A 13,322-nucleotide genomic window follows, 5' to 3' on the forward strand; every position below is an offset into this window, starting at 1 on the left:
TGATAAAGGAGGGAGTAATTGTTGCATGTTCGGACGTCCAGGGTTCCACACACTGCTAAAGAGTTTAACATTGATTTGTAGGTGGACCAGAATTGAAGACGTGTGGTTGTTATACCATTGTTATCGTGAACAAAAGATAAATATAAATAAGTGAAGATAAGAAGATGTATTGACCATAAATTAGTCAATTGGTAAATAAAAATAGCGGAAAAGAGGAGAACTATTAAAGTGAAGTGGAAAATCAGTCTAAAACACACTGATAGGAAAGGGGGGGCATGAAGGAAGTATGCACTGGACTTTTTATTCGTGTGTGAATTTGTTACAGTATTGATCAGTTCAAAGGGAGAGTTTTAGTAACAGCTCTATAAGATCAGATAAATATTTATTTATATAGGTCATGTTGAAGGGAAAGCTGGTTCTAAACAAAATGTAGTATTTCAATTTGAGGTACTGGTTTCATGTTCAGACACCCAGAGTTCCACGCACTGTTAAAGAGGGTAACATTGTTCTTTAAGTGCACCAGAATTGAAGATAAATTGATAGAATGAGTTATGGAATACATAGCAGATCTTTACAGATCCTAGTAATGTTTTGACACAAGATAGTGATGTACACATGTTTCTGAAATAGATCTATTAGTCATTTTAATACTAATTAGGTGTAAATGAATTACAGTAATAGTAATAGTACAATAAGGAAGTGACATTTTTTTGGCTAGACACTTTTCAGGGAATGTGGGAAACAGCAAGGAGGGGTTGGAGATATCTTGAACATTATAGTTGTAATTGTGAATTAATAAATGATGGCGCTCCATATATACAGATTTTTATAGACGAAGGATGCTGGCCTGTGCTGGAAGACGGAGTCTCTGCAGAGCACGACACATGGCCAAAAAGACTGAGACCAACTGACCGACAGGGTAACTTGGGAAGGCACTGTCAATGACTGACTCTGCGGTGAACCTGACCAAACCTGACTTTACAACCTGACAGTGTGAGTGTGAGTGAGTGTATGTCTGCACCTGATCAGTGCAACTGCATGATTTAAAACGATGACTAATCAAGCATGTTTTTGGACTAACACATTATTTTTGTGTGATAATAATGTGTGAAATGAGAGGTTTCCTAACATTGCACAAAAGGGGAAACCGTATCTAATCTGCTTGATGATGTTTCACTCCCACAGGAGGTGGCTGTTTGCAGAATGTGAAGCTCAAACTAACACAGGAAGATTCTGTTTCTTTTAGGACTGAAAGATGGAGAGAAACACTTCATTTCACTGAAGTGTTTACTGGGGAAATGATGGATGTACATTTGGGAAAAATGTTTGGTATTTTCTTATAATCCATTATGACCTGAAGGTTTTCTTCCCATACAGGTTTTTGTTTACACATGAGATAATGTGTAAAAAAGGGGGAGTGTAAACTTTACAATGTACATTTTTCATTTAGGGACTGAAAGGAACCTGCTGCCCAAACTCGATTGTTCAATCTGACCATTGATTGACAGTTTTAGAATTGACCTGCTCCAGATTTGGGGATAACACACTGTTTGATGAATGTTGACATGTCTCTAATATTGATTGAGTTATAGCAGGTAACACAGATAAAGAATCAGTGGCCAAGGGGCTACCAGAGAGATGTAAGTCCAGAATGGAATACTGAAGAAACTGACCTGTGAGTAATGTGTCAACTAATGTTTCAACAGGTATTAAAGTAACTAAGGTTTGAAATGTAGAAAGAACATATTTACAGTTCAAGTTAAAACATAGTAATGTAATGAGATAGAATGTAATTTGGACAACATCATGTAACTAGCCTGGTAAAGAAGTAAAAGCCATAGACCTTATTGTTGAGGTCATTATGGGGATATACATTTAATCTAAATACATAATAGAAAGACATTTGATGACAGTTTGTTGGAATTCTGTATTCATTATTTCAGCGGGATAATATCTAAGCACTGATGGGTAGAAGCAGTATCACCAGGAAGCCATTTACTTTGTTAGTATTGTGATTGTGGTTGTTTTTGAATCCATAAGATTAGTGTGTTTCTTTACCAGAAACATTAGCAGTTCAAATCATATTTAGATTTTTAATGGGATCTCAAGGATTTCATTTAAAAATAAACACAGATGCTTGTCAGAAATTCAGAGCTATTGAAATATGTTATTTAGTTTACCTAAAGATGTTGGGGTTCTTATTTAGTTGGCACAGTCCAAGTATTAAGATTGGCTGGCTGGCTCACGTGAGTATCAGGTAAATGTGGGATCCCACAGATCTGTATTTATTTTGTACTGTATGTGATTGTATTGCATTGTATATTACCATTAAAGTGGATTATTGTTTAACGGTTAATTGTATGCTCTGGACTCCTTCCTGTAATATAACCAGCTTGTCTAGGGACGCGCGGAGATTTGAAAATGCGGACTAGTTGTCCACTCATATCTCCTAACAACTACGAAGCAGGATTTTCGCTTAGCCGGCTAAATTCAGGGAAAACTCCGGCTTTCCGGTCCTATGAAGCTGGTTATCTTTTTAGCAGGCTAGATCTCCATGGTAACTTATGCTTAGCGGCTAACCTGGTCGGGACCAGGTTAGGTTGCAGGCTAAGAGCTCAACTCAGTGAAAGCACAGCCTGCTGACCAATCAGAGCTCAGTGTGCGGAGTTTAAAGCGATCAAGTCATATTACAGGAGAAAGGAAATACAGAAAAGCTGCCGCAGGAAAGACGGTCGGCAAAAATCACCGACTGTGTGAACGTGAACATTAATAGAATATCACCTCCCATCTTCAGAGCAATCTGACTATTTAACATTAGCGTTAAGAAAGCTTACTTAAATATCTGCCACAACATAAGTAACCGGATCAGAGTAACATTAAGTGCAGTCCGCGGCATATCACTTCATAATGTATCATATTTTCTTATCTGAGTCAGCTGAGCCGTATCTGGCTGTGCAACACTCACACAGTGTCACATACTGTATGCAGAAGTATTATTTTAAGCAACACATTAAGTTGACGAAACACTCGAGACAAATGTAATTAAAGTCAGATCCACTCATGTCTTAGACGGGGCAGTGATATCATAAACCTGTTAATGTACGCATTAAAACACTTTTTCTTTTACCAGCTGTATTCACCGTGCAGGTGCAGCTGTGGCTTTTATCCTGGATACAGTGTTTAAGTCATGGATGTTTAAAGTTTAACTTCTTCATATGTCTAATAATATAGTTTTCATTCAGAAGTATGACGCTGCGCTGTCAGTATGCTTCTCCATGTTTGTGATTGGTCGAATGCTCCAAATACCACCCCTTTCATGTGAACGCGCACCTAACTCGATAGGACACGGCTGGCTTGAGCGATCCACTTGATAACCCGCGTCGTAGTACCGTTTAGAGAGAGCGCCTATGTTTTGGATTAGGCCAACCGGCTAACTCAAACATATCCAGGTTAGGTTGAACCAGCTTCGTAGTACAGGCCCCTGGGCTCCGTAAGTTTCTAAACATTTGAAAATTGACAGTCAAAAAATGGGAAAAAATAAAATGTTCTAAAAGGGAAAATAAACGACAGCTGAAAAAAGGAAAAAAACATGTCCGACATGTTATGTTAAATAAACGACGAAAAAAGAATTTGTTTGCACTTTATCGTATGTCTGTCTGTTGAAAACAGTTAGGTAACTGTCAATGTTGTTGAAAAGAAAAAAAACAACATTGACAGTTACCTAACTGTTTTTTAAAAAAAAGTGAAAAATCGACAGTGACAAAAAAGTGAAAAAAACTGCAGCCAAAAGTGGTGAAAAAACCGACATGTCGAAAAAAGTTCATAAAATAACAGTAGGAAAAAGTGAAAAAAACTACAGTCGCTAAAGCTAAAAAAAGCGACAGACGATAAAGTGCAAAAAATAAATATCAAGTGGTGTGAAAAAAACAGTGGAAAAAAGTGATACGACGGGGACGGACCAGGGTTAGCGCTAGGATTTTTTCTTGCCGGTCAAGTGTCCAGAAGTAATTTATTTTACCGGACAAATTAGAAACTTACCGGTCATGTTTCAATAATAATCAGTTTATAATCGTAACAGATCGAAAAGTTCAGAATCATTTTTCAATAAATGAAGCGCTTCCACAAACAACAAACAACATAATTATTACATTCAAACAAACTACTTATAGTAGATGAAGTACATTGTTCAAAACTTTACATTAACTTTGGATTATAACACAGGATAAATAAACAGAACCTCTCTCCCTCTCCTGACAGCCGGTCCGTATCCGTCTCATGCAGCTCAATGATCCAGTAAGTGAAGATTAAACATATTTACAACTAGTTTAGCTTTAGATAAAATAGCTAAGTGTGTTAGGTCTAACTCTTAAGGCCCTGACACACCAACCCGATTTTGGGAGTCAGAGGCCGTCAGAGGCTGTCGGGCATTCGCGGCGCCGTAGTCAGGTTGGTGTGTCCCGCACCGTCGACCGTGACACGCCTTATTTGGACTGCCAGACCCGATGCATGGCCGATTCAACATGTTGAATCGGCCATGCATCGGGTCTGGCAGTCGGACCAAATAATCACTCCGATTGGCTATTCAGCTAGCAAATCAGTGCATGAGAAGCGAAGAGGAAGTGAGGGATGTAAACAAACGATTTAAGAAGGCACACACAGACTGCTATTCATTTTCATCTCATCATGGCGATCTGGAATGATGCAAACGAAGACCTGCTCATCACCTTGATCCAGGAGAGGCCAGCTCTGTATGATATTACGGAGAAAAGATACTCTTCTTCTTCTCTGTCTTCCGGTTGTTGCCTCTTTTGAATGACGAATACACACTACCGCCGCCTGCTGGTAAGGAGAGTTATTGCCACTCACGCACTGAAGTCGGTGCGGTGTGTTCCCGTGCGACACATGGCCAAAACGCAGGAGAACACGGCCAGGCAACAGCCGACTTCAGCGTCGGCTAGTCCTCTGGTGACTGCTTGGTGTGTCAGGGCCTTTAGTGTGTGTTTTGCTCTGCTCACTGGTCCGTCACAGCGGGTGGAGCTGCAGGTGATCCGGTAGAGCTGCGTGTTCTCTGTCAGCAGCAGCTGATCCTGATCTCGCTCTCTTTCTGCTTCACACACGTTGCATATAGCTATTTTGTTGTCTTTTTCGGACACCTTGAAAAACTGCCAGACCGGTGAAGCCATTTCGGCGAGCTTCTTTTATATCGCACAGAGAAAAGTCTCATGTATTTTGCGTTATCTGATCGGCTCTCCTGATCAGCCTTTATAGAGAGCACCGATCAAACTATTAAGAGTGAATATCGGCCAATAATGACAGGTGGCCGATCGATCGGAGCATCCCTAATTATTACCGGACATTTTGGACCTACGATTTAAGTTAAGTAGACCACTTATTTAGTTGCAAAGTTCACATTAAACATACTTTATCAATATTTATTTCTCAAGATGTGTTATTAAGATAAAGTGACTTCAATAAGATGTACTAAACAAATGTATGCATTTAAGAATTGCAGAATAAGGATGCGTTTTTAAATGTTATATATTATTATTATAAAAAAGTTAATTATATGTCGTCAATTCTAAATTATATTATTTTTTGGACTTTTTTGTTGAAACTGCAATGAGGCAGGACTGCCCTTTGGAAAACAGCGTGGAAAACGCATATGGTCTGTGATATAAAATGTGTGTCTGAGTGGAGAGCAAAAATATGAATTCTTCTGTCGATGACCAAACCATCATCTAAACAGTACTGAGTTTAAAATAATGTATCTTTAAAGCAGACTTTATAAAAAGTAATTGAATATTTGTGAGTCTGTACACTAATGTTCAGGTTTTCAATAAATCTGTGTGAGTAAGTTCCAAGTCAACAACCTGAATGCAAAACCAGCTGCACCACTCTGACATTCAAATTAGCCCGGAAAACCGCCAGCCACCAAGAGCAGCCCTTTGCAGTCCTCTAGGAGCCAATGGCACATTGTTATTCATTCCTGTTTCTAAATGTGTATACTGCCTTGCCTTAATGTAATGTGTGTGTGTGTGTGTGTGTGTGTGTGTGTGTGTGTGTGTGTGTGTGTGTGTGTGTGTGTGTGTGTGTGTGTGTGTGTGTGTGTGTGTGTGTGTGTGTGTGTGTGTGTGTGTGTGTGTGTGTGTGTGTGTGTGTGTGTGTGTGTGTGTGTGTGTGTGTGTGTGTGTTATTGGCTTCTGAGTGTACTACCTGCATGTCTGTTTTTGATTCTGCATCTTATTTACCTTAACATTTCAGTAGTAACATCATTTAATTTATATATATTTTTAATTCATGCTCCTTTTGTGAAGATGTAGCTGAAAGCTTGGCATCATTAGTAAGTGGAACTTTAGCTTTACATCTCCGAATGTGTCCTAGACATCCGAGTATAAAGTCCTCCCTTCTCTGTCCTCCCAGGTCACACAGGTCCTGGGTCTGTGTGCCATTCTGGTGACATCTAGTTCAGGTTTGCTGTGGTACCACTTGTTCAGCAGCTGGTCCACCTGCTCCCGCTTCGACACTCCGTGAAGCCTCTCCTCTTCTTTATCCTCCCACTCCTCTCTGGAGTTTCTGAGGAAAAGCGGTTGCGGGAGACAGAGTACGGCGTCCTCCCTCATGTCCTCGAAGAACTGCACCACACACTTCCGGGCGAAGTCACGAGCGTGCAGGACACAGGTTTCCTCAAAGAGCTTTTGCTCCACGTCCAGGTAGTTGCTCCAGTAGCGTGTCTGCAGAGAGGTGGCGTGGTCATCGAAGTAGGGCTTGATGAGGCGTCCCATGGCTCCAAGCACAATCAGGAAGAGGAGGATGGACCAGCCAACTGCCTAAACAGGGCGAGCAAAATTAATTACACAAAGCAACAACAACAATTTATAAAGCGCTCGGTCCAGTCTTTCGGACTCCTCAAAGGGCTTTCACATATACAACTCAGCATTCACCCATTCACACCCATTCTTTCAGAGGCTGCCATGCAAGGTGTCCCATGATCAAGGAGGGTAACATTCACACAACATTATCATTAGGAGCAACTTGGAGTAAAGTATGTTGCCCAAGGACACATCAACATGTATACAGGTACATAGAGAGTATCCTGACTGGCTGCATCACGGCCTGGTAGCTACGGCAGCTACACCACCCTCAATTGGTTTTAATGTCTTGCAGTATGGGAAAGTATGCTTTTGACCTGCCATATTTTAGTTTTGATGTATTTTAAAATGATGGTATTACTATAAATAGTTTAGTCATATATGCCAAAGTGGCTGAACTTTCATAAGATAAGGTAACTCCAATCTAGTGCTAATCCATTTTCAAAAGGCAGGTAAACCAAGAAAATTAAAAGGCATTGAGTGTGATTCAACTGCAGAGAAAAGGTTTTGACATTTATGTTTGCTTTCTACTCATACTAAGCTCAGCAAGAAAGAAATGGTCATGTATATTGTGTGTAAATATGCATACTGTTACAGTATAATGATTAACATATACAGTAGGTGAATCATTAATTGGCATCTCCTGATATTTGATTAGCTTCAAAACATCAGGAAGCCAAAACAAGGTTTGATTATAGCTAGTTATTTTTTAATTTTGAGTAATTCGTTTTTTGTGCAACATCCTTTTCAAATGTGCTATTGATTCATGCGTTAGTTTGTTAGAATGATATAATCCCTTCATAGACAAGTGTATTCAGTGAACCCATTGATGGGACTTCCTCCTTGGTGGTATGAAGGTAGCAGTCATATATTTACTTGTGATGATTAAAATGTATTAAACAAAAATGTAATCGATTAACTTATTTCCTCCTTCCATCCTTTTTTTCTGTTTAATCAAATTACTAACAACTTCTAATAATTGTACATAGTTAATGATTTATTTGGAAAATCAAGTGTTTTTAAAGCCCCTAATGTTTCCACCTTTAAAAACACAGGACACGCCCCTGCCTGTGGCATTGGGACTGGATGAAACACCTGCATTCAATGATTAAGAGATGTTATCTATATAGTTTATATCATTTATTTAACCAGGTAAAAGTCTCATTGAGATGGACTTGAACATAGATAGATAGAAGATAGATAGAATTCCTTTATTGTCATCGCACCAGGTACAACGACATTTAAAAAAGCAATCCTCGCAGTGATAGTGATAACATATGACAGTTTCAGCTCCTTCTGAACATTATTCCAGGCAGAAGGGGCATCATATTTAAAAAGCTTTTTTCACTAGTTCTGTTTTCATTTTAGGAACCAACATCTGAATAATAGCTTGGGAGCACATGCCATATAGACCTTGATTTGTACACATATATGTGCAAATATAAGAGGGAACCAGCCCAAGGAGAGATTTAAAACATGTCTGCGTGCAGACAAAGATGGCCATTTAGCAGCAGCATACAAAGTGCAGTGGTGTACACAATATCCACATCCAGTAACACAACGTAATGCACAATGGTACACAGTATCCAAATTATTTAGTCACTGGTCAGAGGCATTCATGTAAAGCAAATATCCATAATCCAAAACCAGTACAAACATTGCAGAGATCAAATGTTTCCTTGCCTGAAGGGAGAAACAGGATTTGTTTCTGTAAAATAAAGTTCATTTGGGATTGCAAAACATCAAAGGCAGATTGGAGGAAGTCAAGAGTTTGAAAACATTTTTAAAATAAATAATAACAATAATATATTATTATTATTATTATATTCCATTACATAAACCTAAATAAGGTGCTCTAGAAAATCCAAATGAAGCCCAGTGTGGATGTCAGGCCTCTGGGTAATGACAGGAGCCTATGATATCTCCTGGTAACCCAACAAGCTTCAGTTGAGCCTGAAACCTGTATCACAGCACTTCGGACCATGTTTTTGGTTTAAATGATCCCAAACCCCGGTCTGACAGAGCATAAAGCTGATAGAAGCTCTTCATGAGAAGACAAGTACATGAATGTGTTAGTGTGCTCGCTGAGGTTGTAACAGCTTACCTGGGAATAGCAGCGAACGTAACGAGAGACTGCTTTGCGGAAAGAGCTGTTCCTGAAGATAATGTCCTCCTTGCAGGGCACTTTGGCCATGATTTTGATCACATCCAGACCGGTGTTGTTGGGCAAACCTGAGGAAACATACCACGAGATATCGTACTGAACAATAACGTTCCATCAGTAACAGTTTAGATTGTGGTGAGAGTAATCATTGAATATGTGTTCGCTGTGTAGAATGTTACTGATACCTGAGAAGAGTGCAGGGTCTACACTAACACTAAAGGCACAGATGAAGATCTTTCCATCCAGCAGAGTGACCAGGATCCACACCATGGGGGCCAGCAGGGCCCTCTGTGTCATGGCTGAGAACAGGTACCTTCAGGAAGACATTAGTTTCATTTCATCCCAAATGCTTATTTTGCCTCCTGGTTTCCCTCCCTCTCGTTTTAGCCTGAACAAGGACTGATTTATCAGAACTTTGTAAACAAAGTGACAAATGCTATTATTACATGACTTTCAAGTATTGAAACAGTTTAATTGTTGAGATTAACAGAGAAATCTATAGAACTATATGTTGTGACGTTTCTTTTTGACTCCAGCAAAGAAACATGATTAAGAGACTAATTCATTTCAGAGGTCTAATGCGGCTTTCACACCAGCGCTTTTCCCTTTCTAGCTCCGAGCGGGAGCTTTTCTGGTTCAGCTCCGGTTTCCCTTTTCAGCTCCCGCTCTGTTCACACCGCCCACTGGCGCCCCAGAGATGCCCCTGCTGCGTCATGGCGTCACCGTTTACATCGCTGATTTGCTCCCCAACGGAAACCATTACGGCGCTCACAACAACAGCGTCGGGTCGATGATCGTGTTGCTTTTAATCACACGAAGCCAGAATACATTGAATAACGACTTCTCCAACCTTATACTTTGCTCCAGAGTGCCGTGGTTCATTGTTTATTAATGTGTTTCTGCAGCATTTACCGACCGCTGCAGTGCTGGCTGCTCTTCCACGGGAGTTTATTCTCCCGTTAGCTCCCGGTTAGCTCACACTGCAGCGGCCGCTCTAAAGTATTCACTGTCCGACTCACACAAGCAGCTGATGCATATCCCCAGTTCCCCTTAGCCTAAGTGAATGTGTGTCAGTCTGAATTGACACTGTTTGGTATCACAACGCTGTTATGAAAGTTTCTCTGGTATAAAACGGGTGATGTTAGCATAGCAACCGAAGCTAAACTGACTACTTGCATCCGATAGCTGCAATAATACAAAACAACACGTCTGCCTCTCTCCACAATGATCGATAACAGTGAACGGATGGTCAAAGTAAGGTACAAATAAACAGAACCACACGAAGCCTGGTTAGTGTTGCCTGACTTTATAAAGTGTGTTTATAAGCACACTGCTTGAAGGCAGGCATGACAGTCGACCCATGTTCAGGGGAGGTGGGTTTAGTTTCCTGCACGCCTCGACGTAAGCGACGTCGCCTCTTAGCTCCAAAGCTCTTGCCTCTGGACCGACAATTTTTTGGAGCTGGAAATGAAGCGGATTCCGGAGCTAAGAGCCGGCGCCGCTGCGGTGTGAACAGGAAAACCCGGCGCTTTTCAGGCTCTAGCTCCGAGCTGAAAAGGCGCCGGTGTGAAAGGGGCATAAGAGTAAACCTTAATGCACACGCATTCACTTTTGCAGTATATATTTGAAAAGATCTAAAAGTTTCATAGATCTTCAAGAATAGTTACCAAATCAATGACTTACTTAATAGTTAAAGAGGTCATTTATATATATTTTTAAGTGATCTCTCAATCACTGCAACTCTAGCTCTGTATTATATGTATTGTAATGACAAGATTGATTAATGAAAATCAATAAGAACTTTCAACATGTACCAATAGCCGCGTTCACACTGCTTCACACTACTTTTCCCACAAAGGTTCATGCGAACTCTTTAGTTCGCATGAACTAAGTACAGATCGCGTTCACACCAGAAAAAGTCCCTGGGGGTGGATTAGGCAAATGAAGCCGCTGACGTCACTTCTTCTTCTTCTGCTTTGGGTTTACTGGCAGGCCGCAACCCACTTCACGGCGTATACTGCCGCCCAAAGTCCCCGGAGTTGGGGACTGGCTTCAGTAGAAGCTGCTGGGAGTCCCAGCAGCTTCTACTGAAGCCTTCCGAGTAAATCGCCAGAACGCCGACACCTCCTCATCTCCACCGCTCCCATGTTTTATTTTGTGTTGCCATAAGTTAGTCTCTCTCCGTTTCTGCGCTGGGCTAATGCTAATGATGCTAATGCGAGGATAATAAAATGGCGGCTTCACAAAACTTTTTGGGAGTTTTACGGGGCGTGGTTTGCAATTCGCCCAGCCAATCAGGAATATAGCTATTTTCTCAAAAAAGAGCCGCTCGAAAGTCCCTGCTTTCTAGCAGGGACTTTCGAGGGGGTAAAAAGGTTCGCATGAACTACTTTTAGTACCGGCTCTTTTTGGTGTGAACGCGATCATGAGCCGCGTTCACACTGCGGTACTTTTCCCACAAAGGTTCATGCAAACTTAGTTCATGATCGCGTTCACACCAAAAAGAGCCGGTACTAAAAGTAGTTCATGCGAACCTTTTTACCCCCTCGAAAGTCCCTGCTAGAGAGCAGGGACTTTCGAGCGGCTCTTTTTTGAGAAGCTATATTCCTGATTGGCTGGGCGAATTGCAAACCACGCCCCGTAAAACTCCCAAAAAGTTTTGTGAAGCCGCCATTTTATTATCCTCGCATTAGCATTAGCCCAGCGCAGAAACGCAGAGAGACTAACTTATGGCAACACAAAATAAAACATGGGAGCGGTGGAGATTAGGAGGTGTCGGCGTTCTGGCGATTTACTCGGAAGGCTTCAGTAGAAGCTGCTGGGACTCCCAGCAGCTTCTACTGAAGCCAGTCCCCAACTCCGGGGACTTTGGGCGGCAGTATACGCCGTGAAGTGGTTGGCGGCCTGCCATTAAACCCAAAGCAGAAGAAGTGACGTCAGTGGCTTCATTTGCCTAATCCACCCCCAGGGACTTTTTCTGGTGTGAACGTGATCTGTACTTAGTTCATGCGAACTAAACGCGGCTATGAACTAAGTTCGCATGAACCTTTGTGGGAAAAGTACCGTATTGTTCAGTTTACAATGCCCTCAAAAGAGTAAGAGTAAGAAGTACATCCAAACATGACCTTAAAGGATACTAGTTACAGGGATTTGATTAGGAAAACAATCCTCTGAGTGTTTTAGTAAAACCTTGACTCACTTTACCACAGCAGGATTTTTAGATCTGTTCCCAATGGGTCTCATCCACTCCTCCATCATGACTCCTGTATGTCTGTTGACTAGGACCCCCAGGAAAAAGAGTATGATGGGGGGCACAATCATCACACCTAGAGAGTAAAGCTTGTTGTACTGCGGAAGGCATGGGCAGTTAAAGTCAAAGCTGGTGTACAGCTTGACACTGACCAGGGCCAGGATAATACAGATGCCATTGGAAATTGACTCAGAATTGGACTGAAAGTACTGCAGGACTAACTTCAGACGATCCATAGATAAAAACTGCTGCTGGTCTTTTAATTCCAGCTGTGGTGACAGAATTTAATTCAGGTATTCATTTATCCTAAATGTTTTAGTTTCTGTAAAAAGTATGCTTTTAAAAAAGGAAACTTGTAAATAAAATGAGATTTAATTGGCAGTTCACCTTACCACAATTTAAACCAAACCTTTGTGAAGAGAAGTCTTAAATCCACATTTAGCAGTCTCAGTTAAAAAGCTGAGCTACGGCTGGAGTTAGTCCTGAGTGATCAAGGAGTGTATGCACGCATGAACACCGAGCAGGGCACAGAGTGCGGCCACACCCTGCCCCACTGTCACAGGCTCTCACAGAGACAAGGACTTCCTGTTTTGGCTCTGTTGTATCATGACCGGGCCTGAAACAAAAATTCAAAGCATATGGGTTGGATGAAATTTGTGAACACTTTTAAAAATATATATTTATGGATGTTTATTTAAAATAAATATTAATGTGTGGATCAAAAATATATGTGTGCAATATTATATGGATTCGTTTCTTCATTTATATAAAACATTTAATGTTTGTGCATTTTTAAAAATATTTTTGTTGACGGATATCTTTATATAAATCCCAAATTACATTTTGTAAATCCTTCTGCGAGCATTTATTTGATTCGAGAATGATCTGACCACATAGCTAAAGCGCAATTGCCAATATGTAAAGGTAACGTGAAATGTTTTTGAACATGGCATGATCTTGAAATGGTCAAGAAACATTCTACCCAGAAAGTGGCAACTTGATACAACAATGTTATTCAGCAAATGCTTGGAAAAAAACA

The 13,322-nt window shown here is 40.8% G+C and overlaps 1 protein-coding gene across 1 annotated transcript; it reads right to left on the reverse strand.

The window, feature by feature from the left end:
* Positions 1-6,204: 6,204 nt before the first annotated feature.
* On the reverse strand, positions 6,205-13,271 carry calhm3 (calcium homeostasis modulator 3). Its single transcript, XM_034100866.2, has 4 exons — positions 12,233-13,271; positions 9,219-9,346; positions 8,974-9,101; positions 6,205-6,827 (listed from the first exon to the last, which is right to left on the reverse strand). Exons 1-4 carry the CDS (start codon positions 12,517-12,519, stop codon positions 6,378-6,380), a joined length of 993 nt encoding a protein of 330 aa, XP_033956757.1. The 5' UTR covers positions 12,520-13,271; the 3' UTR covers positions 6,205-6,377.
* Between the last annotated feature and the right edge of the window lie 51 nt (positions 13,272-13,322).

This window comes from Pseudochaenichthys georgianus, chromosome 15 (genome assembly GCF_902827115.2).
Source record: "Pseudochaenichthys georgianus chromosome 15, fPseGeo1.2, whole genome shotgun sequence".
NCBI classification, from domain to species: domain Eukaryota; kingdom Metazoa; phylum Chordata; class Actinopteri; order Perciformes; family Channichthyidae; genus Pseudochaenichthys; species Pseudochaenichthys georgianus.